The sequence below is a fragment of the Mustela nivalis genome (assembly GCF_964662115.1).
Source record: "Mustela nivalis genome assembly, chromosome: 9".
NCBI lineage: Eukaryota > Metazoa > Chordata > Mammalia > Carnivora > Mustelidae > Mustela > Mustela nivalis.
In genome coordinates this window covers 28,530,084-28,555,073 of record NC_139028.1, presented here as the reverse complement: position 1 = coordinate 28,555,073, position 24,990 = coordinate 28,530,084, and the positions used below count along the sequence as shown (strand labels likewise).

At 41.3% G+C, this 24,990-nt stretch overlaps 1 protein-coding gene across 15 annotated transcripts in view; it reads left to right on the top strand.

Annotated features, from left to right (window-relative positions):
* Window positions 1-24,492, top strand: part of CDON (cell adhesion associated, oncogene regulated) — a 100,560-nt gene extending 76,068 nt beyond the window's left edge. For 9 of the 15 annotated variants that reach the window (XM_082683871.1, XM_082683872.1, XM_082683870.1 and 6 more), the window contains 4 exons: window positions 1,556-1,836; window positions 4,993-5,072; window positions 19,865-20,139; window positions 20,743-24,492. In XM_082683871.1, coding sequence (XP_082539997.1) covers window positions 1,556-1,836; window positions 4,993-5,072; window positions 19,865-20,139; window positions 20,743-20,906 — 800 coding nt within the window. In that variant the 3' untranslated portion in view covers window positions 20,907-24,492. Of the gene's footprint in view, window positions 1-1,555; window positions 1,837-4,992; window positions 5,073-13,957; window positions 14,204-14,296; window positions 14,324-14,534; window positions 14,732-17,946; window positions 17,974-18,065; window positions 19,120-19,864; window positions 20,140-20,742 lie in introns of those variants that run through there. The other 6 variants (XM_082683862.1, XM_082683860.1, XM_082683861.1 and 3 more) reach the window with 4 other exon arrangements.
* The last annotated feature ends 498 nt before the right edge of the window (window positions 24,493-24,990 follow it).

Sequence of the window (24,990 nt, the reverse complement as noted above, 5' to 3'; positions counted from 1 at the left end):
CTCCCCACCTTTCTTGTTTCTCCCAGCTCTGATAAGACAAAGGGATCGAATCAGGCAGAGACTTGAGTCTTTGGTGGAAGGAGGTTTTTTGGTTTCCCCTTTGACTCCAGAATAAGAGAATTAAAGGTAATAGCTCAGGGGGAAAGAAAAAAAGGTGATTTGTTTCTATTGAACTGGTGCTTTCTAGGAGATAGACAGGGAGAGAGGTGGTGGTAGGGGTGGTGATAGTCTTAAAGGGTTGGAGAACATTTGATTGAGTCTTTTTCTAAATTGTTAATCGTGTCATTGACTTTAATCGTGTGAGTGTGCACTCAGTCATTAAAAGAGAACTAACTGCTGCTCTAGTCGTCTACGCAAGCTTGATCTTGTTAAGGTCATTTTCCTTTGTGACTTGGTGATATGTTCAAAGATGGAAATTTATGGTAGTGATTTCCATTCAGTTATATTCAGAAGATACTCACTAATTGTCTTTAATGTGCCTGGCACGGTGTTAGACAATGGGGATACAAGAAGCTAAACCTGGCCTCTGCCCTGACAGCTTATAGTTGTTGGGGTTTTTTAAAGATTTTATTTATTTATTTGACAGAGAGAAAGAGATCACAAGTAGGCAGAGAGGCAGGCAGAGGGGGGCGGGGGAGCAGCCTCCCTGCTGAGCAGAGAGCCCGATGTGGGGGCTCGATCCCAGGACCGTGAGATCATGACCTGAGCTGAAGGTAGAGGCTTAACCCACTGAACCACCCAGGTGCCCCTATCAGCTTATAGTTTAGCGGAAAAGATAAGCAGGTATACCAACGATAACTCACCTGTGCAAGAAGTTGGGTAACAGGAGTAAGGACACCTCATCTAGTATTTGGCCTGCTCTAAGACCTTTGAAGAATTTATCAAAACTCTGCCAACAAATCCTGTACAATTGAAATGCTGTATTTTCTAAGGGCTGTTCCACTTTTTCTAAATATGTGTAGCAAGTGTGCCTCTGGAATTTGGAATTTTGAGGCAATTATTTAAGTGCTTTTCATAAAAGGAAATGGGATCATTAGCCTTTTGCCTTTAGTACCCCACCACTTCCACATGGGCTGTGTGAACCAAGGAGCCGATTATCAGTGAATGTGTACACAGCTCCATCCTTCATTTAAAAGTGTTGCTTATTACAATTTAAACTATCCTACCTAACATTTGCCTTTTGTTGTTGTTTTATAATTTCCCTCGGCACTTTGAAGTGTGTGGGAGTTTAAACACTCTCTTTTAATGTTGCCGGTACTCAGATGGTTGCAACTTGCATGATTTATTAATTCTCTTGAGTAATTTCTCTCTGGTTAATTTCTCTTCCCACTAACAAGGCCTTAATTAACTCAGAGTTCCTAGCTGTCTCCACACAAGGAAAGAGCAATAACTTTCTTAAAGCCTATCTCATAATTAGACTTTAAGTGAACACATTTAGGGCATTTTATTTTAGTGTATTTATAGTTTCTTAGAGGTTTATTAATAAAACTGCCTAAGCAAGATTGTCTTTTTCATTATCTTACCCGCCCCCCCACCTTTTGTTCTCTCTTAACAGAGTATGACCCTCCAGGATATCTCTACCAGGGGTCAGATATTAATGGGCAGATGGTGGAATATACTACTCTGCCTGGCACAAATCGGATAAATGGGAATGTTCATGGAAGCTTCATAAGCAATGGCGGTCTCAGCAATGGCTGCTCCCATCTTCACCATAAGATCCCCAACGGAGTCGGTGGAGTCATGAATGGGAGCTTAAACGGAGGGCTTTACTCGGGGCACACAAGCTCACTACCCAGGACACATGCGGATTTTGAACATCCTCGTCACCTAGTAAATGTAAGAGACCTAATTATAAATAAAGCCTCCCTATGCCCCCATGGTGCCGGGGAGCAAGAACAGGCTCAGCCTCCTTGGCTTTTGTCGATATAGAAACCTGGGTTTATTAGACTAAAAATAGTCTGTGTTACTGGCAGCGCCTTGATCAAGAGTAATCTCTGTAAGCATTCTATTGTCAGGTGATAGTTACATTCATCATCATATATAAATCATTGGTTTATATTTTAAAATTATTTCACAGTGAAAGTGGAATCCCACTAACGAACTGGATGAAGTTCTTCTTTTTTGTTTTTTTTTTCAAAAATTTTATTTATTTATTTGACAGAGAGAGAGAGAAAGAGATCACAAGTAGGCAAAGAGGCAGGCAGAGAGAGAGAGAGAGAGAGGAGGGGAAGCAGGCTCCCCACCGAGCAGAGAGCCCAATGTAGGGCTCAATCCCAGGACCCTGAGATCATGACCTGAGCCGAAGGCAGAGGCTTAACCCACTGAGCCACCCAGTCACCCCTGAAAGTTATTCTTGAGAGTTTGAAATACCACTGGTCATAGAGTGGACCCAGTACTTTAAATTTGCTTTATTTAGAGTGGTCTGAAAACTCATAAGCTTTAGAGGAGCCAGGTAGATCGTGAACTTGAGCAAAGCAGGTGGAGGTGGTTGCAGCCCGGAGAGTTCTAGCTGCAGCTCATGCCAGTTATGGGCACACAGGACTGAGGGCCTGCGGTTACCGGGTTTTCTGATTTTTTTCCCCAAAATATCTTGTAAATCTAGGCAAAATTGCCAGATTTTTTACCTGTTGGCAACTACTTCCAGTTTTTGGAACCATGCATAGGCCACGTGGAACCTATCTACAGACCACCAGATTGTGATTTCCAACCTATAGTGAGTTTCTTTGGTTTCTTGGATCCCACGTGCAGTAGGGTTGTTGCCTGTAAGATTTTGGCCTTTTATTTATTTATTTATTTATTTATTTATTTATTTATTAAATTAAAATTTATTTATATTTTTTAAAAGATTTATTTATTTGAGAGAGAGAGAGAGAATGGAAGTGTAAGGGGGCAGAGGGAGAGGGAGTCTCAAACAGACTCTTCCCCAAGTGCAGGGCTCAAGTTCACAACCCTGAGAGCATGACATGGGCCGAAACCAAAAGTCGATGTTTCACCGACTGCATCACCCAGGTGCCCCGGGATTTTTGCCTTTTATAATATTAGTATTCTTTAGCCACAAGGAGTGATAGACCTTGAAAAACGCTTTATTTCAGGGAGAATTCAGTGATACAGTTTAGTTTTTGAAATGGGAATAGAATGACTAACGTATTTTACGTTATGCTGGTTAATGAGGTTCTCCGCATTAGGAAGTTTGATTTATTACACTGTTTGGCTATGCATCCACATTATTTTTCAATCAAATGGGTGATATGTTTGGTTGCACTCATTGTGTAATCAAGCAGTCATTGACGTTTTTGTCATTGTTCTGATTACAGACAAATTTGCCATAACTCACAAAGTGCTAAAATCTGAAAAAGTTCAGAGTTTTTTTATCCTCAGCTTCAACAAAGATTTATTAAAATATTGCATTTGGAGAGCAAAACTGTAATACATATTTGTATCTTAGAGCTGGGCATCTAATAGGTTTTGGGTGATCTATTTTTAGTGTATTGTAGAAAAATACCTAGTTTGCTTGAGTGCATCTCATTTCCAAAAGAGAATAATGGTTTCATTATTTTACGTGGAAAGACATGGCTTATATTCAGACTTCGTAAACTTTTTTAGTCACCTGGTCCAAACTACTAACAGTGTCCAAGAAAAGAAAGGAGAGAACATTAAGGTTTGAATAGCACATGCTGTTTCCGTGAGAAGAAAAAAAATAAATCTGATGTTTGATTGAGGATTTGGACACAGCAGTTTGGGTTTTTTTGAACAATGAATTACTATTTAAATAATAGTTGTCCCTTCAGGTGTACAATTTTAGAGGCTCTCATCTGTGGTTTTTACTCATTAGTTTTCTTGTCTTTTCTGGGTGGGAGGAAGTGGGGAAATTTTCAAAATACTGGTGATCATAAAAATCATCGAATTAACTTCGATGTGTTTGGTGATTCACGTAACACATTACCCTGTAGGCTGACTTCATTTTGTGAAGCTTTGGAGCTTCTGCTCACAGACGGAATGTAACAGAAGCTATTCTTTCTCGCAATGTTTTCTTTAAAAATCCCTGTCACTAGTTGGATCAAGAATGTTGAGAGACGTTTTCAGTACTTTTGGTTTGCTTAGCTTCTGGCTGTTGTTATGAGATGAATGGAAATGGAAAGTATTCTGGGAAAAACAATTGCCTGAACTTTCTTTAACCTTGAAGAACTGCCCTGGGTTTGGGTGTACTGGAACAACCTCTCCCACCCTTATCAGACTCAGTTCTGCTGGTTTTCATCTGAAAGCAGAATTTTTACTCTGACCGAAAGGCTCGTTCAATTCTGAACTTCAGTTGTGGAGAACTCTTGACATTGTATATGTCAAGCAAGCGTTTTACAATGAGGTATGTGTTAATCTGGGCATTTTTCTTAATTGCTGGGCAGTTTCCGCCAAAAGCAACATCAAAATATTAATCCTCCCCTCCAAGTCATTGCTGGCTGAGAATCTACTCCATCTGGAAAAATATAACATGTTTTAAAACTTAGTGAGTCAAGTGAACAGACCTAATCGAAATAATTACAGGAAAATGAAGATGGGTTTATCTTGTGACATCATTCAAATAGATTTCCACCCTGTTTCTCTAACTGGCATCACATGAAATCGTTCCTTAACTGCTAGAAAAGTAAAAATGAACAGGAGGTTCTAACTTACAGTGTATTTAGGACCCAGTAGGTTTGAACCACTGAAGGGGAAGTGACTAAATTTCTCCATTTCTTTGGCTCCTTTCAGGACAAATATACATGGAAAAAAACATGGCAGTCAGCTTGTAAAGTGTAGTTTCAGTGTTGTATGGAACTCCCTTGTAACTATTGGTGAAGAATGATAAGCGTAACTTTGTTTGGGGGTTGGTTGAAATAGACTGTGTAGCTGTTTATCACTGGCCTGGCTTTTCCGTTTGGGGCTGTTCAGTTTCAGGTCTGTGGTATCTTCACGATGTGTGTTTCTCTTTTTCCCTGTACTTCTGTCCCTGACCAGGGTGGTGGACTGTACACAGCAGTACCCCGGACCGACCCGCTGGAGTGCGTTAACTGTCGAAACTGTCGGAACAACAACAGGTACACGGCTCTGTGTTTGCGTGGGTTGCTGGGAGTATGGGGTAGGACTCTTGTTTTTGCCCCCTCCACCAAAGGAGGTTCTTGACAGTACCTAGGCTATAAATCTCAGAATTTGGAGACTTAAGTGGAGGGCTGTTACTAATTTTTTGGCCCTGCTTTGTAATCTTCACCTTTCTGGGCCTTGGGGTCTTGAGATAGATGGACAGTATTAAAGATATTGTTTCCTACTGAGATATTATTAAAAGTTTTGATGTTTGTGAAATCTTTAGAGTCATTTCTATATACAGACTTTGTCTTTTTTCACCTGTTCTTTTCCACTCTGTGTTATGAATGAGAGTGTGTTTGAATGTTAGGGGACAGATAAATGTATAAAGTAATGTGTTTTCATAAATTTTCTTACCGGATTATTCAGTACCTTTTTTTTTTTTTTTTTAATTCTTAAAACCTTGCGATAATTAAGTAGCAAAATCTCACTTTTTTTTTCAAAGCTTTCTTTTAATTTGAGGGATTTGAAAAAAATCATTAAGTGACATGCATTTACAATATTTCATACAAGATAGAAAATGTAGAGTAACATGTCCATTTCAATTTTGACAATATCCAGGAAGCTTTCAGGCTGCCTCTATACATAATAACTCCAAAAGAGTATCAGATATTCCATTGTATTAAAGTTGTGTCCTTCAGAAACCTTAGTCCTTTTTCTCCCGTAACAATGGTATTGGGTGACATTGTCTCAGAAGTCCTCCCCAGCCCTAAAACTCTACAATTTAGCAATTGTGTTAGAGTTAGTACATTAAATATAAGTATGGACTGGAGTTTGGGTATTTCATTATTGAAATGAAGTGGGACCTACATTTTTAAATCATTTACAAGGTTAAGAGCTGTGTCTGGAAGGTACCAAAACCAGAACTTGGAAGTAGCTGGTCAACTACAGATTGACCAGTACATTTCTCAGCGTGTGTTTTGAGAGTCACATAGCAAAAGCAATAAAACTTCCTGGAGATTTGTCCTTATCTTTTACTTAGCCCATCTTAGGGTGTCTGTGTTAGCAGGAGCTATCTGCCTATTTTGTGTACTGAGTTGTTTGTTACATTTTTAAAATTCTGTCCGACCCTAGCTAAATTCTAAGTTGTTTATAACATTGAAGCCATATTTTTGTCCTGAGCTGGCTGTAGGCTTTATCACAGTTTGTTAAGAACATACTAAAGATGTTTCATACACCTGGTAAGTAATCGAAGAGACCTAATTGAGACAAATGGTATTGCCTAAAGACGTAATGTATTTTTCTATGTGATTCTTGTGGCCATCGGCAGATCTCAGTTCAACATTGGCATTAAAGCGATGTTACATGAGAACCTCGGACTTGAGAATAAGCAGACAGACATAGGATTTGCTGCTGCTTAAATCTGTAATCTTGGGGGAAAGTTACATAATCTCTCTGTGGCTATATCCTTATCTGAAAAACGGAAAATTGCCCTAGGAAATGTAAAATCACCCCAACATACTCTGATGATAGATTTTGGTAATTTGCTGCTAATCACGTCTTTATGACGAAGTTGCTATCCTGGTACCAAAAAGACATCCCATTTCCTTAAAAGAACTTTTATGAGCGGTATCTACCATCTTGCATTCATGGCCATTTGTATATTTGTGTGGGTGAATGTGTGTGTGAGTGAGTATATGTGTATAGTATTGGGAGCTTTTGTTATATGTGGGTTTTTTTCCCTTTTAAGACAATGGGCAGTTATAGTTCTATTAATTTTTTTTAAGTTGGTGACTTCTTGCATTTCATGTGTGGGGTTTTACTCTTACCTACGAACATAGGTGTGTTCTCTTTAGTCTGAGAAAATCAGCTTCTGTTTGTCCCTGGCTTAAATTTATTTCTTTCCTACATGAGTGTCTGCCTGTTTAGGGCAAGTCTTGGCTTGCCTGCGTTGCCTCCACGGTTAGCCAGATGTCTTCTCTGGCTCCCACGAGCCATTATGTGATTTTAATGCTTAGCGATCTGCCAGATAAATATCAGTAAATACCTACCTTCAACTCTGGAAAACTGGAATCATTAAATGTAAAGCTTCTAACTCTTTTGACTTTGAAATCGAAAACAGCTATCTTTGCTCAAGATACCCCAACTGACAAAATCTGGAATAAGCTTTGAACGCTGAGAGGTGGAGAAGCACAATTTTAGTGCATTTACACTTTTAGAATGTTAACATCACTAACAGTACCTTTACATCTCTGAATGCCCGTTGAACTAAGGTGGACACACTTAGAGGCATAATTTCAGTTATGTTAGATGAGGGCTTACCTAGTGAACACGGGCGTGCCCATTTTATTTTATATCATTTATATTTTATATCGTTTTATTGTGCTTCTTTGCTTTATCGCACTTTGTGGATACTGTGCTTTTGTGGCCACCGTGTATCACGCAAGTCTGTCGATGCCCGTTTGCCAACAGCGTCTGCTCACTTTGTGTCTCTTTCACATTTTGGTAATTCGGGCAGTATTTCAAATTTTTTCCTTATTCTGTTATCGTAACCTCATCAGGGATTGTGACTCTCTGAAAGCTCAGATGATGGTTAGTATTTTTCTTTTTTAAGCAATATTGTATGTTTCAATAATAAAGGTGTGGGAGGGATGTGAGGGTTTTTTTTATGTTAAGCAGAGGTGGGGATATTGGTTAAATGTTGAAAAACAGTGGGTTAATTGCATCGTATTTCTCTGGAAGATTTTTGAGAAGGGGAGCCCTGTATTCGAGAGATGTCTTTAGGCTTGATTAGTGGTAGCAGGACACAGTGGGATTGCAGGGAAGAGACCAGCCTGATGGTTTCTGTAACGAAGACCCTAGCTTTCATGCAAGGAACAGGTGTAGGAAGGAAGAGATGGGGGAAGTTCTAGTGTGGGAATCTTTTTTTTTTTTTTAAGGCTTATTTGTTTATGCAAGAGAGGGGTGGGAAGGGGCAGAGGGAGAGCGAGAGACAGAATCTCAAGTACATTCCCCGCTGAACGTGGACCCCAACGTGGGTTTTGATCTCATGACCCTGATCATAACCTGAGCCAAAATCAAGAGTCAGATGCTTAACTGACTGAGCCACCCAGGTGCCCCTAGAGTGGGACTCTTTAGGACTTGGCCATTGACGGATAGGGATCTAGAAAAATAAAGGAGGTTCAAAATGAACAGAAAGTTTCAAGCATGGATGGCATGGTAATTGCCATGGTAATAGTCATAGAAATAAGGAACATAAGGGGCACCTGGGTGGGTCAGTGGGTTAAGCGTCTGCCTTCAGCTCAGGTCATGATCCAGGGTCCTGGGATCGAGCGCCATGTCGGGCTCCCTGCTCAGTGAAGAGTCTGCTTTTCCCTCTTCGTCTCCCCCCCCCCCCCCACCAAGTTGTGTTTGCTCACACTCTCTCTCTCAAATAAATAAATACAATCTTGGAAAAAAGAAAGGAAGGAAAGATGGACAGATGGGGGAACTTAATAAAATGATGTATTGAGAAAAAGGGACGGATTTGGTTTTGGGCATTTAGAGGTCCAAGTGCCAGTCGGCTGTCTAAGCCAAGGAGACAGATGAAGGTGTTGGTGTTGGGTTCAGGGGGCAGATCGGTACTATGAGACATATTCAGGAGTCATTTGCATCTAAGTAATAGAACTTAAATATGGGTGAGATCTCCAAGGGAGACAGTAGCCATGGCTGATTATTTTTAGTTATTTAAGGTGTTGTTTTGCCCTATTTCATACTTACTTAAAGTGATTAGACATCCTTATTATAAGGCGGTCTCTTTTTAATTATTTTTTGCTTATGGGCTTGAAATGTCTTTGAGAAGGAGCACCTGAATGGCTCAGTAGGTTAAGCATCTGACTCTTGGTTTCAGGTCAGGTCTTGATCTCAGGGGCATGAGTTTAAGCCCCATATTAGGATCCACGCTGGGTGTTGAGCCTACATTAAAATAATAATAAATAATAATAACAATAATAAAAAGTGTCAGATCCTGGTGCTGTTATTTGAAATGTCTTTGAGGAGATGAGAAAGGGGTAGGATAGCATAAGGAGAGTGAAAGGAAAAAGCGTTCATTTATTCATTCAGCAAACATTTGTTGCAAGTATGTAGTGGGCTGGACACCCAGCTAGGTCCTGGGACATAGTAAGCAAACTAGGCATTGTCCCTGCCTGGTTTTGAGCTTATAGTTTGATGGGGAGACATACCTTTTTTCAAAAGGATACAAGTAAATCATAAAAATGACTATATACTTAAAACTGGATGTTATAAAGCAAAAGTAAAGAGTATATTAGAAAAGAGCAGCCTCCCCAAGCTTGTGATGTTTTGCTCTAAAGCTGTGAAGAATTTGTAAAACTAGGTGAAAGAGGAGGAGATAGGTTTAAAACTTTCCAGGCAAAGACAAGGTACCATGTACACAAAATCTGTAAGCAGAATGCTGGGATTCATACAGAGCTTCAGGAAGACTAATGTGGCAGGAGCCTCATAAGTGAAAGAGCCAGAGGTAAAAGGTGAGCAAAAGCAGGTCATGCAGAGCTGTGGTGAGTCAGCAAGAGATTTTAGGTAGGCCAGCATTGTACTAGAACATTCTGGATGGAGTTTGGAGAATAAATTGGATGGGGCAAGAGAGGATACAGGGGACCAATCAGATGGCTATTGCAGTAGCTCAGAGGAGAAGCTGGGCGCTAGGATTGTTGCAGTAGGCAAGAAGAGAAGTAGATAGGTTTGCGAGATTTAGAAAGTGCCAGTTGAAAAAAAAAAAGATATGAGGGATTGGTTGAGGAGGCAGGCAAGGGGTTATCTAGGTAACTTGGTGCAACCACTGAGCTAGGAATCACTTCAGGAGACGAGGAGAAACTGTTTACCCCTTAGCGCATACCCTTGGGAGTCATCCTTCTAGACCCCACATCAAACTCCCCTTTACGCAAGGTGGGTCTTATATTCCACAGATGCCTAAGAACTGAGGCAGTCTTGCTTAGGGCCTGACCCCCCTGCAATCTTAGCTGCATAGTGTCCTGCCATGCCTTCTTGGGTTGAAACTTAAATGTGTTTTGTAGAGTGGGCTCCTAAGAAACAAGTCAGTGTCAGCCTTAGTCCCCTTTTATCATCCCTCTGTTTTGGCAGTAGCTATCTGGAGAGAAAACGTGGCTTTTATTGTCTAAATTGGAATACTGATATGAAAATGTGAGAACAAGTACGAGGAAATGTACATTGCAGCAGTCTGCGGAGTTTTATTGATTCTCATGCTCTCGTGGCATGTTGTAAATTCCTGCTTCACTGTATTCAGCTAATTTGAACGCTTTTCACAGTTTAAGAGTGATTTGTAATAGCTCACCATGGACAGCTAGAAAGAGGTGTATACAATGTGGCTTTGTGGGGAGTCCATCCCCTCCACTAAAGACTTAATTGAGAAATCCTTGTGCATTTCAAGAATGTAACAGATTTTAATCAAATAAATCAAAAACTTTCTATCCTCCTTCTCTCCTCCTCTTCTCAATTTAAAAGGCAGTGGCCCGGTTCTGGATATGTAATCAACTGGGGTTTTTGTCAGTTGCTTGGCTAGCTTAATGGGAAAGGATTGACGTTAAATCCTGCCTGCTTACCATCAGTCTTGATAATTTGTAAAAGAGTAGAGAGGACACTGATGGAATTCACAGATGAACAGAGAGGTCCCATCAGGAAGGAACAAGTTATTAAGGGTTCTAGAAAGATTGGAAGTGGGCAGGAAGTAGCCAAGTAAAAGTGAGCTTGGAAAAATGGATATAATCCATTTGGGGGAAAAAGCGCAAGCTATACGTGGCTGATGTCAGGAGGAGAAATAAAGTTAATGCCTTAGGAAGCGCAGATACCATGAATGATCTCCGAGGTTTTGCCTAATGACGACCTTTAAAGTCTGTGTGTTGCTGGGCTTGGGGATACTCTTTCACCCACTGGGAACCTTCCACTGGGGTCAGATATATGCAGATAAAAATAGTGTGTAGAGGGGCGCCTGGGTGGCTCAGTGGCTTAAAGCCTCTGTCTTCACCTCAGGTCATGATCTCAGGGTCCTGGGATCGAGCACCACATCTGGCTCTTTGCTCAGCGGGGAGCCTGTGTCCCCCTCTGTCTCTGCCTTACCTCTCTGCCTACTTGTGATCTCTCTCTCTGTGCCAAATAAATAAAATCAATCAATCAATCAATCAATAATAAAATAAATAAATAAAATTTAAAAAAAATAGTGTGTAGAGAGGAGCATGCGAACATTTCGTTAGAGTACTGGCTCATTCTGGCTTACGAGTTGAGCTACCCAGCTGGTTTGTTAAGTATGAAAATGACTACTTGTTGATTATGCCTAAATTTTTTCCCCCAGCAAGTGAATCTGTTAAAACTCAGTCTGTCTCCTATGGCTGATCACATAGCTACTTCAGAACTAAAAACCAGAGGCAGAAAACACACAGAACCTAAGACTTGGTTTCTTTCCCATCTGTGGTAATCTTGCCTCGTTCCCTAAGAAAAAAAATTCAAAGCACTGTGATTTTTTTTTTTTTTTTTTTTTTTTAAGATTTCATTTATTTGACAGAAGGAGGCACAGCAAAAGAGAGAGAACACAAGCAGGAGCAGGAGAGGGAGAAGCAGGCTTCCCACTGAGCAGGGAGCCTAATGCGGGGCTCCATCCCAGGACTCTGGGATCATGACCTGAACCAGAGCCAGACGCTTACCGACTGAGCCATCCAGGGGCCCCTGTGTCTGATTTTTCAAATTGCTCAGCACCTTCCTTTTGGGGAAGTTCTGTATTTCCTACTTATAAAATGGAGACTAAGGGGGCATTTTCAGGGAGTTAGGTGGTTAGGATAGTGTTTTTTGGTCTTTTATTTGTAAGATAGTGTGTGTGTGAGCTTGCCATGTTCAGTAACGTAGTCATTTATTGTCATCTATTATGTGACAATCGCCAGTAAACTAATTCCCAAAGGGCAGCTCCCACTTTGAGACGGGGGTCATTACATCTAGTAAAGAGTATACGATGAGAGTGGGGGACAGCCATGGCCCTGGGGGAATGTCATCAGGGTGCTGTTGCCTAGTAACTGATGAGCTTCCAAAAATAAGCCTGGGTCAGCAAACTGACGGAGACACTGAGGCAAGAGGAAACAGAAGTGAGCGGACTAGTAAAACACACCACCACCAAGATGTGACTGTTTCAGAAGTCTCAAGGACGTACTCATGAACATACGTGTCATACATCCAAGAGATTCATGGAGATCCAGTCTTTGCCCTCTCACCATAACCAAAAGAGGAAACTTATGCAGGTATCTACTCAGAGTAATTCTGTCCGTAACCGTGCTTATCAAATATCCAGCTACTGGGTATACAGAAATGGAACACTTCACTAGAAAATATTTTAGGGGTCCTCGGTAGTTTTCCTGGAATGTCCAAAATATATTTAGTGAAATACTCATGCAACACACTCATCCAAGCGCAATTCTGTGCCAGTCTCTTACTTCCCAGTGTGTGCTCCTCAGATGGTTGGTTCAAGTTTATGATACTGTAATAGTCCTTCTTCTGTCTTACAGGTTTGTCAGGTCTGTCCTGTTAACTGAAAACATATCTTGGTAAACTAACAGGTCTCAGACCACCTGAATCTGTTTTAGCACATATTTTTGTCTGTGGCAAGGTGCCCAGAGTTCTATTTACTCAATGTTTTTAAACTTAAAATTAAGAGAAGTTGTTTCATTGAGCCAGAGACAACTCCGTGAAAACTTTCACTCTACCTTAAGCCAATAATAACTGCAATTGAAGGATTATCTGGGAACCCTGAGGCAGTGAAATTATAAACTCTTTGACTATATGAACTGTAAAATGTGCAGTGGAAGAGCATCTTGATGAATGTCAGATATTTGCAGATAGACTCATTTGACCTGTTCTGTCTCTCACTGCCTGTAGATTGGGGTCTTTATAGATATTCTTTCATGTGATTACCTGACAGCTTTAGAAATTTTAGTTCAGAGGGTGCCTGGGTGGCTCAGTTGTTAAATACCTGCCTTCAGCTCAGGTCATGATTTCAGGGTCCTGGAATCAACCCCCGCATCAGGCTCCCTGCTCTGCAGGAAGCCTGCTTCTCCCTCTCCTACTACCCCTGCTTGTGTTCCCTCTCTTGCTGTCTCATTCTCTGTCAAATAAATAAATAAAATCTTTGAAAAAAAAAAAAAAGGAAATTTTAGTTGAGGTATTAATCAGTAAAATTGTTTTCACATGCTGTATTCCTAATTCTATTCAGAGCAGGTATTATATATATTTTTAAAAATTTTATTTTATAAAGATTTTTATTTATTTGAGAGAGAGTGAGTGAAGGAGAGAGAGAACACGAGCAGGGCAGAGGAGCAGAGGGAGAGCGCAGGGCTCGATCCCAAGACTCCAGGATCATGACCTGAGCCAAAGCAGACATTTAACTGACGGAGCCGTACAGGCATCCCATTCCTTTTTGTATACTTTGTCCTCTATGCTTACGTCTTAGCACATAACCCCTAAGTTGAAGCCATTTTTATGCCAACAGCGGTAGATACCTGGGATAGAATGAAATTATTTACATGTGGTTTGTGGTTATCTAAATGGTTAATTCCTGATGATTAGGAGTTAAGATTTAGTGTACTGGAAAATTTTAAATCCGTTTGGTGTATCCTCTTGGAAAGTGGGTCAATCTAACTCAAAGTATGATCTTACTGTCAACACCGTTCTGTGAATGGAGAGTCACGATTCAGAACCAAAGTAAACAGCTGCTGCTATCCTCTCACTTTGCTGAAAAATAGATACCAAAGAATAGGGAACTATAAAATTGTACTTTTTTTTTCTTGTGAAATATATGTCATTTCTTTTAAAACCTCTTGTGTGTTCAACCTGTGTGTTTGCTCCGGCACAGAAGACCAGGTTATCCTCCATCACACACAGTTGGCCGTGGCCCCTCTGTCTTGGCCATCCCTTGGGTCCTGCCCCACCATGTGATTCACCTCGGCTGCCTCACAAAGGTGCCTCACACTCAGACTGTCAGGGCTGCCCCCACACTTCATTTAAAAACCTCATCCTTCACTTTAAATGAAAGAAATGAACAGGAAAAAAAGAAACCAAAAGGAAAGAAACAGAAAAATTTAAGGCTCCTTACTACTCGGTGAGTCGTCATTATTTTATGTTAACATTGTGAAATTTCATTCCTCTTCTGTGAACCCAAACAAATTACTAATTTATAAAATTTTGTTTTTAGGGAACTTCCCTGGTTTTTCTAATACTGGCAAGTATTTTTTTTCTTTTTTTCCTAGTTTGACTTTGCTTCTTTTAAATGAAAACTTTTCTTTCTGACCTGATGACCCTTTTTGGTCTTTTGGGTTTCTAGGGTCTCTGCATGACTTCTAGATTCTTGCAAAGAAATGAGGCATCAAGCCAGAAGCTCAGTTAGTTAATTTTACAGCTTCATCGTCGGGATTTTTATTTTTTTTTTAAAGGACAAGACTGTGTGTTGTATGTCTCATTGTTTTAAGAGCTTTCTCTGACACTGAGGCTAAGCATTGCCTGCCCTCATGGAGATTGAAGTTTAAGTCAGACGACTTTGAAACCAACAGATAAAAGAAAACCCAGACAGCAGAGCCTGTGTTGAACGAGGACCCAGATAACTATGGCAGGGATACAAAAATCTTCAAGGGTAAGTGTATCTGTTCATTCTCCCTTTAGTGGACGTGTCTCACCTTAATACTGGGCATTAACAAGGTATTACAGGTATTTTCCAATTAGTTTAGTCATGGCCCCTCCCTGCCCCTGATAATGAATTTACTTGCTTAAGAAAAAGGATATATTTTTTTAAATCTGATTTTTTTTTTTTAAGATTTTATTTATTTGACAGACAGAGAGAGCACAAGCAGGGGGAGCAGCAGGCAGAGGGAGAGAGAGAACCAGGCTCCCCATCGAGCAAGGAGCCCAATGTAGGGCTTGATCCCAGGACCCTGGGATCATGACCTGAGCTGAAGGCCAATGCTTAACGACTGAGCCACCCGGGCATCCCAAAATATGATGTTTTAATGTTTATTAGTTCAACATTTTTGAGATCCTACTGTGTGCCATGAACTATGTGCGTGGTGCTGGATACCATGACTTTAATCAGAGTCCCATTTACCTCAGTTCTTTACTAACTTCTAGACCATTTTAATTCCATTCCTTCTCTAGGGTTTTATGTTATTTTTGTCACAGGTTTTCATTCTACAAATATTTAAAATCCTCTAAGACATTATAGTTACTGTTTCTTGAAGTCAGTATTTATTCAGAATTCCTGACACTCCCTTTCTTCGTTGCTCCTGGTTCCTTTCTGTATTTCCGTTCTCTCGTCTGCTGGCAATCGTTTCTTCAATGTGAAAAACTGCCTCTGGTATTTCTTGTATTTCTTATAATAACAGGTCTGAGGGTCACAGAGGCTCCCAGCATTTTGGTCTGAACACGCCTTCAGGTCCTCTTCCTTTTCGAAGGATCCTTTTTACAGTTCATTGAATTCTAGGTTGGCAGTTACTTTCTTTTTGTACTTTAATCATGTCGCATTATTGCTTCTGTCATTTCTGGTGAAGAATCATCTGTGCAGTTAGTACTGTTCCCTGTCAAAGTAATAATGTCTGTTTCTTCTGGCTGCGTTTAGGGTTTTCACATTGTGTTTTGCTTTCAGCAGTTTAATTGTTCACATCCAGAAGTGTACTCGTCTTTGTATTTATTCTGAATGGCTTGGGGTTCATAGGACTTCTCATATCCATGCTGGAGCTTTCATCAGTTTTAGGAAATTCTTAGCCCTTATGTCTCCATATATGGCTTCTGTCCCATTCTCTTTTCTCTCCTTCAGAGAGACTCCAACTGTATATGTTTTGAGCTTTTCCCTTTTCACTATGCCTTAAATGTCTTTTAAGTTTCCTTCTCTATTTCCCATCCTTTTTGTCTCTGCCCTCCAGTCTGAATGGGGTGCGACGCCTGCTTCGTGTATGTGAACCTCTGTTCATCTGTGCCCAGTTAGCTCTTCGCCCCGTGTATTCAGTTCTCAATTTCAGTTATTCTACTTTTTTAGTGTAGAAATCCCAATAGTGGGTCTAGGTGTCTAGTAAAATTCCTCGTCTTGTCATCTGTTTTCATGAATATATGCATCCAGGTCTTTTAAAGTCTTTGCCTCGTAACTCAGTATATGCATCACTTACTTTTCTCTTGTTCCTTTCTCTTGATGGGCTTGGTAGTTTTTTATGAATTCTAGGCAGTGCGTATAAAAACTCACAGAGGCTCTGGAGGAGGAGTTCTTTCTCCAGAAGGATTGGTTTTGGCAGGCAGTTTGGCAAGGGGCACATCACTTTTCTCCACTCTGGAACAGAGCTGTTCTACTGCTGAGCTTCCGTGGCTACAAAAGCAGTGACTACTTCTACATCACCATTATTTGTACAGCGTAAATCTTCAAGGGTCCCAACGGAAAGTGTTTCTCTCTTTAGGAGACTCAACTCTAGTTTCTGTCTTCCCAATGCCATGAAAGTGCTGGGAGGCCTGCTCAGCGTCTTAGCTTTGTAGCCACCACCTTCTGCTTGATGTCTCAGCCTTTTCTTTTTGCACTGAATCGGGCAAATGCCTCAAGAGGAAAAGTGGTATTGAAACTCAGGTTCAACATTTACCTTTTCTCTGGAGAGCCAGCCGTTCAGGTGCTTGCTTTTTTGGGTAGTTGCCCTCTGATGACTTCAACAGATTTAAAGTAAAAATTTCTCCATTCTTTGTAGTTGTCCTTGGCAGGAGAGTCGTGATACAAACTAATCAGTCATAGCCAGAAAACAGCAATTTAATTTTTTAAAAGTTATTTCCAGCAAGTCATGGTAGCCATCTAGATTCCCCTGACCAGAGATAATTCTGGTTTGGGGAAATCAGAATCCTTCTTATTCTCTAGCTCTGTAATTGCTACCTGATGTAATTTCCTCGACTATAAGACAGTTGAGTCTGAACTCCTAGGAAAGAGTAGACACTGGTCTCTAGCTGGTCACATGGAAAGTACTCTTTCTCACCAGCCACACATCTATTACCCTTTTCACAGGTGAGTGCTGACAGTGTCTTTTATATCTTCATATATAACCCCACGTCACACGGTAGCCATTTGTTTACTTGTCCCATCTCCTCTGCGTGACTGGAAGTTGGAAATCTGCTGTATTTACCTTTTTATTTTTAGTGTCTACCACAGTGTCTGACATTTAGAAGTTGTTCAGCAAATGCTTTTAGAATAAAGGGCTCTTGTATGTAAGGTTATCTATATAAGTGGATAATATCCATTAAGTTTTCATTGGTAGTATCTGAATTCAGAAAGGTAGGGTTTCTGTGGGTTTTTAAATTTTTTTGTTTTGTTTTCTTTTGTTTTTGCCTCTGACCATGTCCCCCATTTTGGGTAAATACCTTACTTAGAGTCTGTATTTGATCCCTGAAAATATTCAGGGGGAGTCTCAGGAACCTGAGACTAGGCATTGGACAATGGAAGAGACCAGACAAAATCCAAGAAGGAAAGAACCCAATAACACAGACATTACTAAATAGCTCAGGAGATCAGTGCTCACCTTTGCCAGCATCCCAGGGAATTCTTAATATTTAGAGTAGAATAAGATGTAGCATGCAGCAAATAATACCATACTATCCTGGAATCATGATCTGTCTAGCCCAAAGCCCTGATTCTGTCTCCAGCAAACTTCCTTCTATACTAGTGCTTCCTTCATTTTTTATTGGCTTAAGACATGCATGGAAACAGTTGGGTTTTATTTGAATCAGGTATATATTTCTTCTATATTATTAAAACTTAAAATATAGTCCTATATCTTTTACTCAAACTGTTCTGTGCAAATTAATGCCTCACAGACTTTGCTTTCATTTCAGGTGACAAGTGTCTAAATTCCACTAAAGGTATAGTAAGTACATTTCTCTATTTGAAATGAATGTTGGACTTACTTAAACTAAGGATCTTGTTTTCTGACAGATATCTTACTCTCTTGCAGGTTCAGACCTTTCTTCCTGCCTAGCATTCAGTATTTCCAATAATTTGAACCAACAGAGATGCTAGTAACATTTTCGTGGACGTCCTTGACTGATTTTCATTTGCCCTAGAAATGTAACATTCCATGTTAAAAAGGTGGAAATCCAAAGAATGCTTACCTTTATTCCCTAACATTGCCTAGCTACATCATACTACCAGTCAGTGCTAACATGCCCAAATCAAAACCAAATGAAATGACTTCAGGAGAATCTTCTTATAATTATGGAAATAAAAAGTATATTTCTCTAATTCCAGCTTCTGTTAGTGATGGACTAGCTCTATCATCCACAGGTAATAATGATGAAATCTGGACCATTTGGAAGTATTGGAGAATAAACAGAAGCAGGCAGAAACTGAATAAATCTAACCTTGAAAGACAATGTCTGACCGTTATTCATGGATTTTTGCTGGAGGGCATTCTCCAGTTTTGGGTCAAGGACCCAAACAGAAGGTGTCGGAGGGTGGAGTTCAAGGCCAACAGAATAACCAGAAAATTGGGGGGGGGGGGGGAAGCCAGTAAAAAAAACTACTATATGGGTGAAGAAGTAGGAAAATAGGATATTTAAGGAGGAAAATGTCAATAGAAAAAGACCCTGAGGTGACACAGATACCACAATTAGCAGGCAGTAACTGAAGGCAGCTGTTATAAATATGTTCAAGCACCTAAAGGAAGGTAAACATACAATGAATTCACATATGAGGGATTGCAGCAGAGAAACAGAAAAAATAAAAAGGACCAAATGGAAATTCCAAGCTGAAAGGTATAATTAACTGGAATGAAAAATTTACTGAATGAGCTAAACAGCAGATTGGAGACAATAGAAGAAAGAATCAATGAACTAGAAGATCAGTAGAAATTATCCAATCTGAAGAACAGAAAGAAGAAAAGAAAACACGTATCTTAGATGAGGGCCAGAAATCAAAGTAGAGCAGGATTGAAATGCTCAGTGCTAATAAATTCTAGCAACTAATTATACAAAGAAAAATTTAAAAATAAAACTTGGATTTTGAATGTCTAATCTGTGTAGTGTTTTTTCCAAGGGCGAGAGGGAACGGATTATCTGACTTCAAAGCAGTGTGTGTTTGTTGGCTTTCATAAGATTAGTCCTCTCATGTGTTCATAGGTTTCTTAGCTTTCTGTTCTCTTCTTCCTCCTTTTCTCCCCTGTTCCTTCCAGTGACCAATGGCCTTTTTCTTCTGTGTGCTATATTCAGGAACCAATTAGTTGTAAAAAGGAAGACAACTTCAGACACAGACCAAGGCAAAGGAAGCCTGTGAGATAGGTCGTCACATGTGGTGTTTTTTTTTTTTTTAAGATGTATTTATTTATTAGGGGAGGGGAGGGACAGAGGGAGAAGGAAAGAGAGTCTTAAACAGACTCCATGCTCAGCGTGGAGCCTGATACAGGGCTTGGTCTCATGACCATGAGATCTTGACCCTGAGATCATGACCTGAGCTGAAACCAAGAGTCGGATGCTTAACCAGTTGCGTCACCCAGGCACCCCCATATATGGTTTTATTCTTAAGTGGTGCATTCTCCTGCTCTATTCCATTTTAACTGTAATTTTTAAGTTCTTACTATATCAAATCATAGTGATATCATTTCATTATTTTTAAGCATTCTTAAAGCATTATTTTAAGCATTCTAATCTTTCTTAAGAACCTTGGAGTACAAAATATGAAATGATATTTCAAAATAAGTGTCTTATAATTATTAATCCCTCTAGACACAATCCTATTTCTTTTGGTTGTATTTTCTAGGTGTTTCACGAAAACTAACAGCACTTTCAGCAGCAGCCCCCTTCCTGTGGTCCCAGTGGTAACATCTTATCCTCAGGATGGTTTGGAAATGAAGCCCCTCGGTCACATGAAGATGCCTGCATGTCTGGCTTCCACAGTCCCCAACTGTGGCCAGTCACCTGAAGAGGACTTCAGAGATGACATGGCACCAAGACCTGCCCAGCATACTTGCTGTCAGGACAGTAGGAGTGAGATCAACTCTGAGTGCACAGAAGATACAGCAGAGTTCAACAGAGGTACTAGGCGACATTATAAATCTTGAGTTCCTAGCTGGTCTTTAGTTAGGTAAGACCTGTATGAGGACAGTTGCTTTCAGGACGTTCTGTCTGTGATCAAGTCACATATTTCTTAAATACTGGGTGAGGGGTATTGGGTACTTCAAAAAAGTTGACTATATAAGGAATTCTGTGAAATTCTGTTATTCAGATCCTTCATCTCAGGATGTTAATCCCAATACAGTTTGGAGAATAAATCCAAGGGGGTTTGATTTGGTTTGTGCCTGAACAGTAGAATTGCTGAAAGAATGTATTGTATCATCACGGGCCTTTTTTATCATTTGAATTGCTTCTGGAGTTGTAGCCTTTCCTTAGAATGCTTATTTGTGGGGCTTTAAGGGGTTTGCTTTAGCCCCGAGGTGAATTATACAGCTGTTCATGAGAGCTCAACCTTATTTTAAATCTCTGAAACTTACTTTCTTTCTCAAAGTCAAGCTCAACATAACTGGGCTCTACATTTACTCATTACTCTTTTCTTTATTGCTCAAAGTAATTTTGTGAGACTGTTGTGTAAAAATCCGCCTTTCTGATTTCATAATGCTCCCAAACCTCTGTGTTTTTCAGGAGACAGCTGTGTCCATTCAGAAACAGAGAACAAAATTTTAAGTTGGAATCCTCTTATTTTGCCCGATGTGTCCAAGGACTGTACTGAAAAGACCACCTGGTCTCCTTCTGGCATTTCTTTAGACAGCCCTGCAGGGGTCCTTCAGCAACCCCAAGAAACCTGAGGGTGTGCAAAGGACCAGTCATGTTCCCACTTCAAGCCAGTAACTGCACAAAACAGGCTAGGGGATGGACTGTGTGAAGGACATGAATCCAAATCAGAGAAGATCATTATTTATTTTTTTGTAGTAGTAATGTCCTATGAATGTATCTTAAAATGTGTGCCCTTTTATATTATTTATGCCTTAAAATTTCCCTCTTCCTTCCTCCCCCTCAGTAGGAAGCAACCTAGTTTTGCGTAGTTCTCAATCATCTGAGAGTGGTGGCATCATTCCATGTTTCCGAGAACCTCAGTGACCATAAGAGCTCCTCCTGCAAGGATCCAGCCTATTGGCCAGTTTGGCTAAGAGGGAACTGAAGTTTTCAGATGGAAAGCTGTCTTTTGGTGTATTGTGTTATCGGGCTTTCTGAGAACATTTGAAGTCACGCTTGGTTGTAACTTAGTGTTTGTAATAGCAGGTGTCTTATGAATTTGAGTGCCTTCCACAGAAGTGATAGGTGACCTGTTGGCTTTCTGTTTTCACACGGGCACAAATGATGTTCAGTTTTCTAGGCACTAGTCACAGATAGTGTCATGATCATGGTTGAGGTTAAGGTCTGTGGGGTATGTAGACAGGGGATCAAGGCTAGAGAGAAAAAGATAGCCCTCAGGTCCCACTCATCAAAACTGGGTTGGCTTATTCAATTGTCACTGTAGGGCTCATTTTGACTGTTTCTAAGAGTAGGAACAAAATGAGTTTAAAGCGGAAAGAAAGTAGATTTGGAAAGAAAGACCCCCATTGTGCTCCCGGTGTCACACCACCTGAAAATGACTATTTTTTAAGCTTCCAGCATGGGCAATACTTGGACGATGTGAGTGTCAGAAAAGATTTAATTTGGAGGGAAAGGGTATGGTTTGAAATTTCCTGACTTTTTTCAGAATGTCGTCATCATAAACACACACCTGAAGCTTTGGTTAGTGGAGCCTGTAAATCACAGTTACGGCTCCCTCTGAGTGACAAGGACATTTGCAGCTGCCTTGGGAAGGCCTTTCTTCTCCACATCAAAAAAAAAAAACCACATACAAAAAAACACTACTCCTATTTAATAGCTATTTTAATAGCTTGAGTCAAACTTCAGTGGATGACTGCTTGCTTTTGGATTGTGCTTCCCTTTGGGGAAAAAAAATAGAAAATGATTCTCTTTATGTATTGTCGAGCAGTTTCAGCAATAAATGAGAAAAGTTCACAGTTCCTCAGAATTGCAGTGAAATAGACTAGAATACTATGTTAAGCAACTGTTTCTGTAAATGCATCAGTATTCCCTTATGTATGCCTACGTATCTTATAAATAGAGCTGTTAGCGAAGTACGCTGTTTGAGCTGGGTCACTCTGCAAGAATGACTTTGAGTAGAATGTAGCGAGTGTCATTTCAGGGTCAGGTATTAGGGACGCTGTAGAATCGAGTGCTGCATTCCAGATTGCCATACTGAGAGTATACTGGATTTATTCTTCCCGTGGTATAGATGCCATTAGCTTTGCAGGGGGATAGCTGCATCCCTTACTTCTGTGACTAGCAAAGGACAGAATCCTCGTGCACAGAATATGAAGACTTACTGTGTTTGGCCAACCGAGACATAGCCGTGCTGTCGCACAGGGAGTTTTAGAAAACTGGGGAGCAGACATTTGTGGGCAGTCATTTTGATTCAGGAAACACAGGTGTACTAGCATGAGCCTTGGGTCATAAACTGCTTTTAAAGATTGAGTTTGGATATTTTTGTGCACTAGGAAGAGAAGATGACTTTCCCTCTAGGGCAATCTTACTGTGGACTGCTTTTATTTATATTATTAGTAACGCTGTTTTAAGTGTTATCCCTCTTATTGTATTTTATTTATAAAAAAATGCCTTTATATATTGAGACGTATAAATATAAATATATAAATATATATATAAAATTGCCTTACCGTTCAGGAGTTATGCATCGCCCCTAACCTTGAGTCGTTCCGAACTTGTATGACCTACCCAGTCACCAACAACAGTCCTGCCTGATGTCGCTTCCCCAGGAAGTCAGAGGACATAGCAGCATCTCGTGAACCCTCACAACAGATCTCCAACACAGTCCCCCACCACAGAGCTGGCGCTTCAACCCGATTTACCCGGAGCTGTAATCCGAGCTCCTTTCAGTTTTCCAGACTGCTTTCCAAATACATGCGGTTCCCTCTTGCCATGGAACCAGCCCGGGTCTGCGTGCTCTCTCCTGCCCTCCCCTGCTGCATGCTTCCTCCGACTCGACCCCAGAGCCCAGAAGCTGCCCTCTGTCCATGCGGGCAGAGCATGCCTGTCACTTGGTCTTCCCAGAGCCCCCATATCTCCCGGTGACAGCCCTCACCGCCACCACCCCCCGCCTGGGAATGGGATCTTCCCTGGGCTCAGTGAGCACGTCATTGGTCAGGCCTCCTCTGTTCCTTCTGGTCTTCGAATTCTCTGTGGTTCTTTGTTTTAGCATCAAACTCTGCCCGTGCTCCTGGTGTGTCATTTCACTGTGTCCTTCCCCCCCCCCCCATTATGTACCGATCATCTGCTCATAGGTGCTGTACAGGTTGTGAGTGAACTTGCAATATTTTTAACACCTGTGATGTGGTCTTTTAGGAAAGCATCTTTTTCTGGGTTTTGTTTTTGTGGAGTGAGTCTGTGAAGGCCAGTACCCAGAGAGCTCATTCCTGAGAGAGTACTGCCAAGAACTTGACTTCATGGCTGGATTTCACGTGTTGCTCTGTTTTGTTTTGTTTTTTTTTTAAAAGTAATGGCTTTGAGATGCATGTTTTTGTATCCTATTGAAAAGTATGTTTTATTTCCTTGAAAGTTGTAATGTTATGTTTGGAACTGTACATATTCTAAATGATGTAGCGTTGACAGGTTTTGTCTGGTTGATATGATTTTCTATTAAAAGAGAACGCTGCTTTCCTGGAGAGTAGCGTGTGAAGATGGGGACCATCAGATACTCCCTGTTCGTATGAAGCTGCTTCTAGCTTGTGGTCGGGGTGGGTGTAAGTCTTCCTCAGACCTCCATCCCCGCCCGTCCCCTTCTGAAAATCCCCCATTGCATGTCCCAGAGCCACGTGAGTTAATCCCTTCTGTTCTGACCACAGAGATCCGGGCCCTGAAGGAGCAGGATCTAGGACAGCCAGTGTTTCATGGGGAGCCTGGGAGTATACCTGAGCCCCGGGGGGCTGTGTCCGAGCAGGCAGACCCCCCACCCTCGGGGGGGCTCTGTGTCTCTGGAAGGAAGCCAGGAGGGATGGAGAGGAGCCTGAGGGGCATGGAGAGGAGTGAGCCCTCCTCGCTGTTGTCTGTGCCGACCATTGGACCATCTGTGTGAACCCCTGGGCAGACATTGCGCCTCCTCAAGAAAAGCAGCCCTAAAAAAAAAAAAAAAATGTCTGGGCTGCTTCGACCAGAAAGCCAACAGGGTCTTTGGCATGGGGTGGGGCCTTGTTCTGTTTTATTCCCCGTGTTGAAATAAGCCTCCCTTAAACCTTAGCTCCAGTCCTGAGAGCCTGGAGAGAACTTGAAATCCCTTTTCTAATAAAGTTGAAATCTGTGAGAACCTAAGAAGCAACTGCAGTTTCTGTCCGTTTCCCGTCTCCTTTCAGGCGCCACTTATTCCTGGCAAGATCGTCCCCTGGCTTTCTTGCCATTGCTTCTCATCCGAGTCCCCCGCCGAGGCAGCTCGGCGTCCTGACGCTTCTAGTCAGTGGAACAAGCATTCATTTGTGTTCACCCCAATTTCAGACACACACACACACACACACACGAGCCCGTGAGTCATGCTGGCAGCGGACAGTGCAACGGGAACGGCCCCCGTCCCCTGCCAGCCAGCTCCCCCCGAGCCTAGTGGCAAGCAGCGGCACCTGGTCATGCTGACACAGACTCCTGGAGACTCGTGACCATGCCTCCCTCTGGCCACCCCTCTGATGAAGCTGGTCCCAAAATTGAAGCTTGTGCTCTTGGGGAAGGAATTTGAGATTTGGGGAACAACTTTGGGGGCACATTTCTTGCTACAGTTGAATGAACAGAGCACATACCTTCAGATCCTGCTTCCCATCTCCT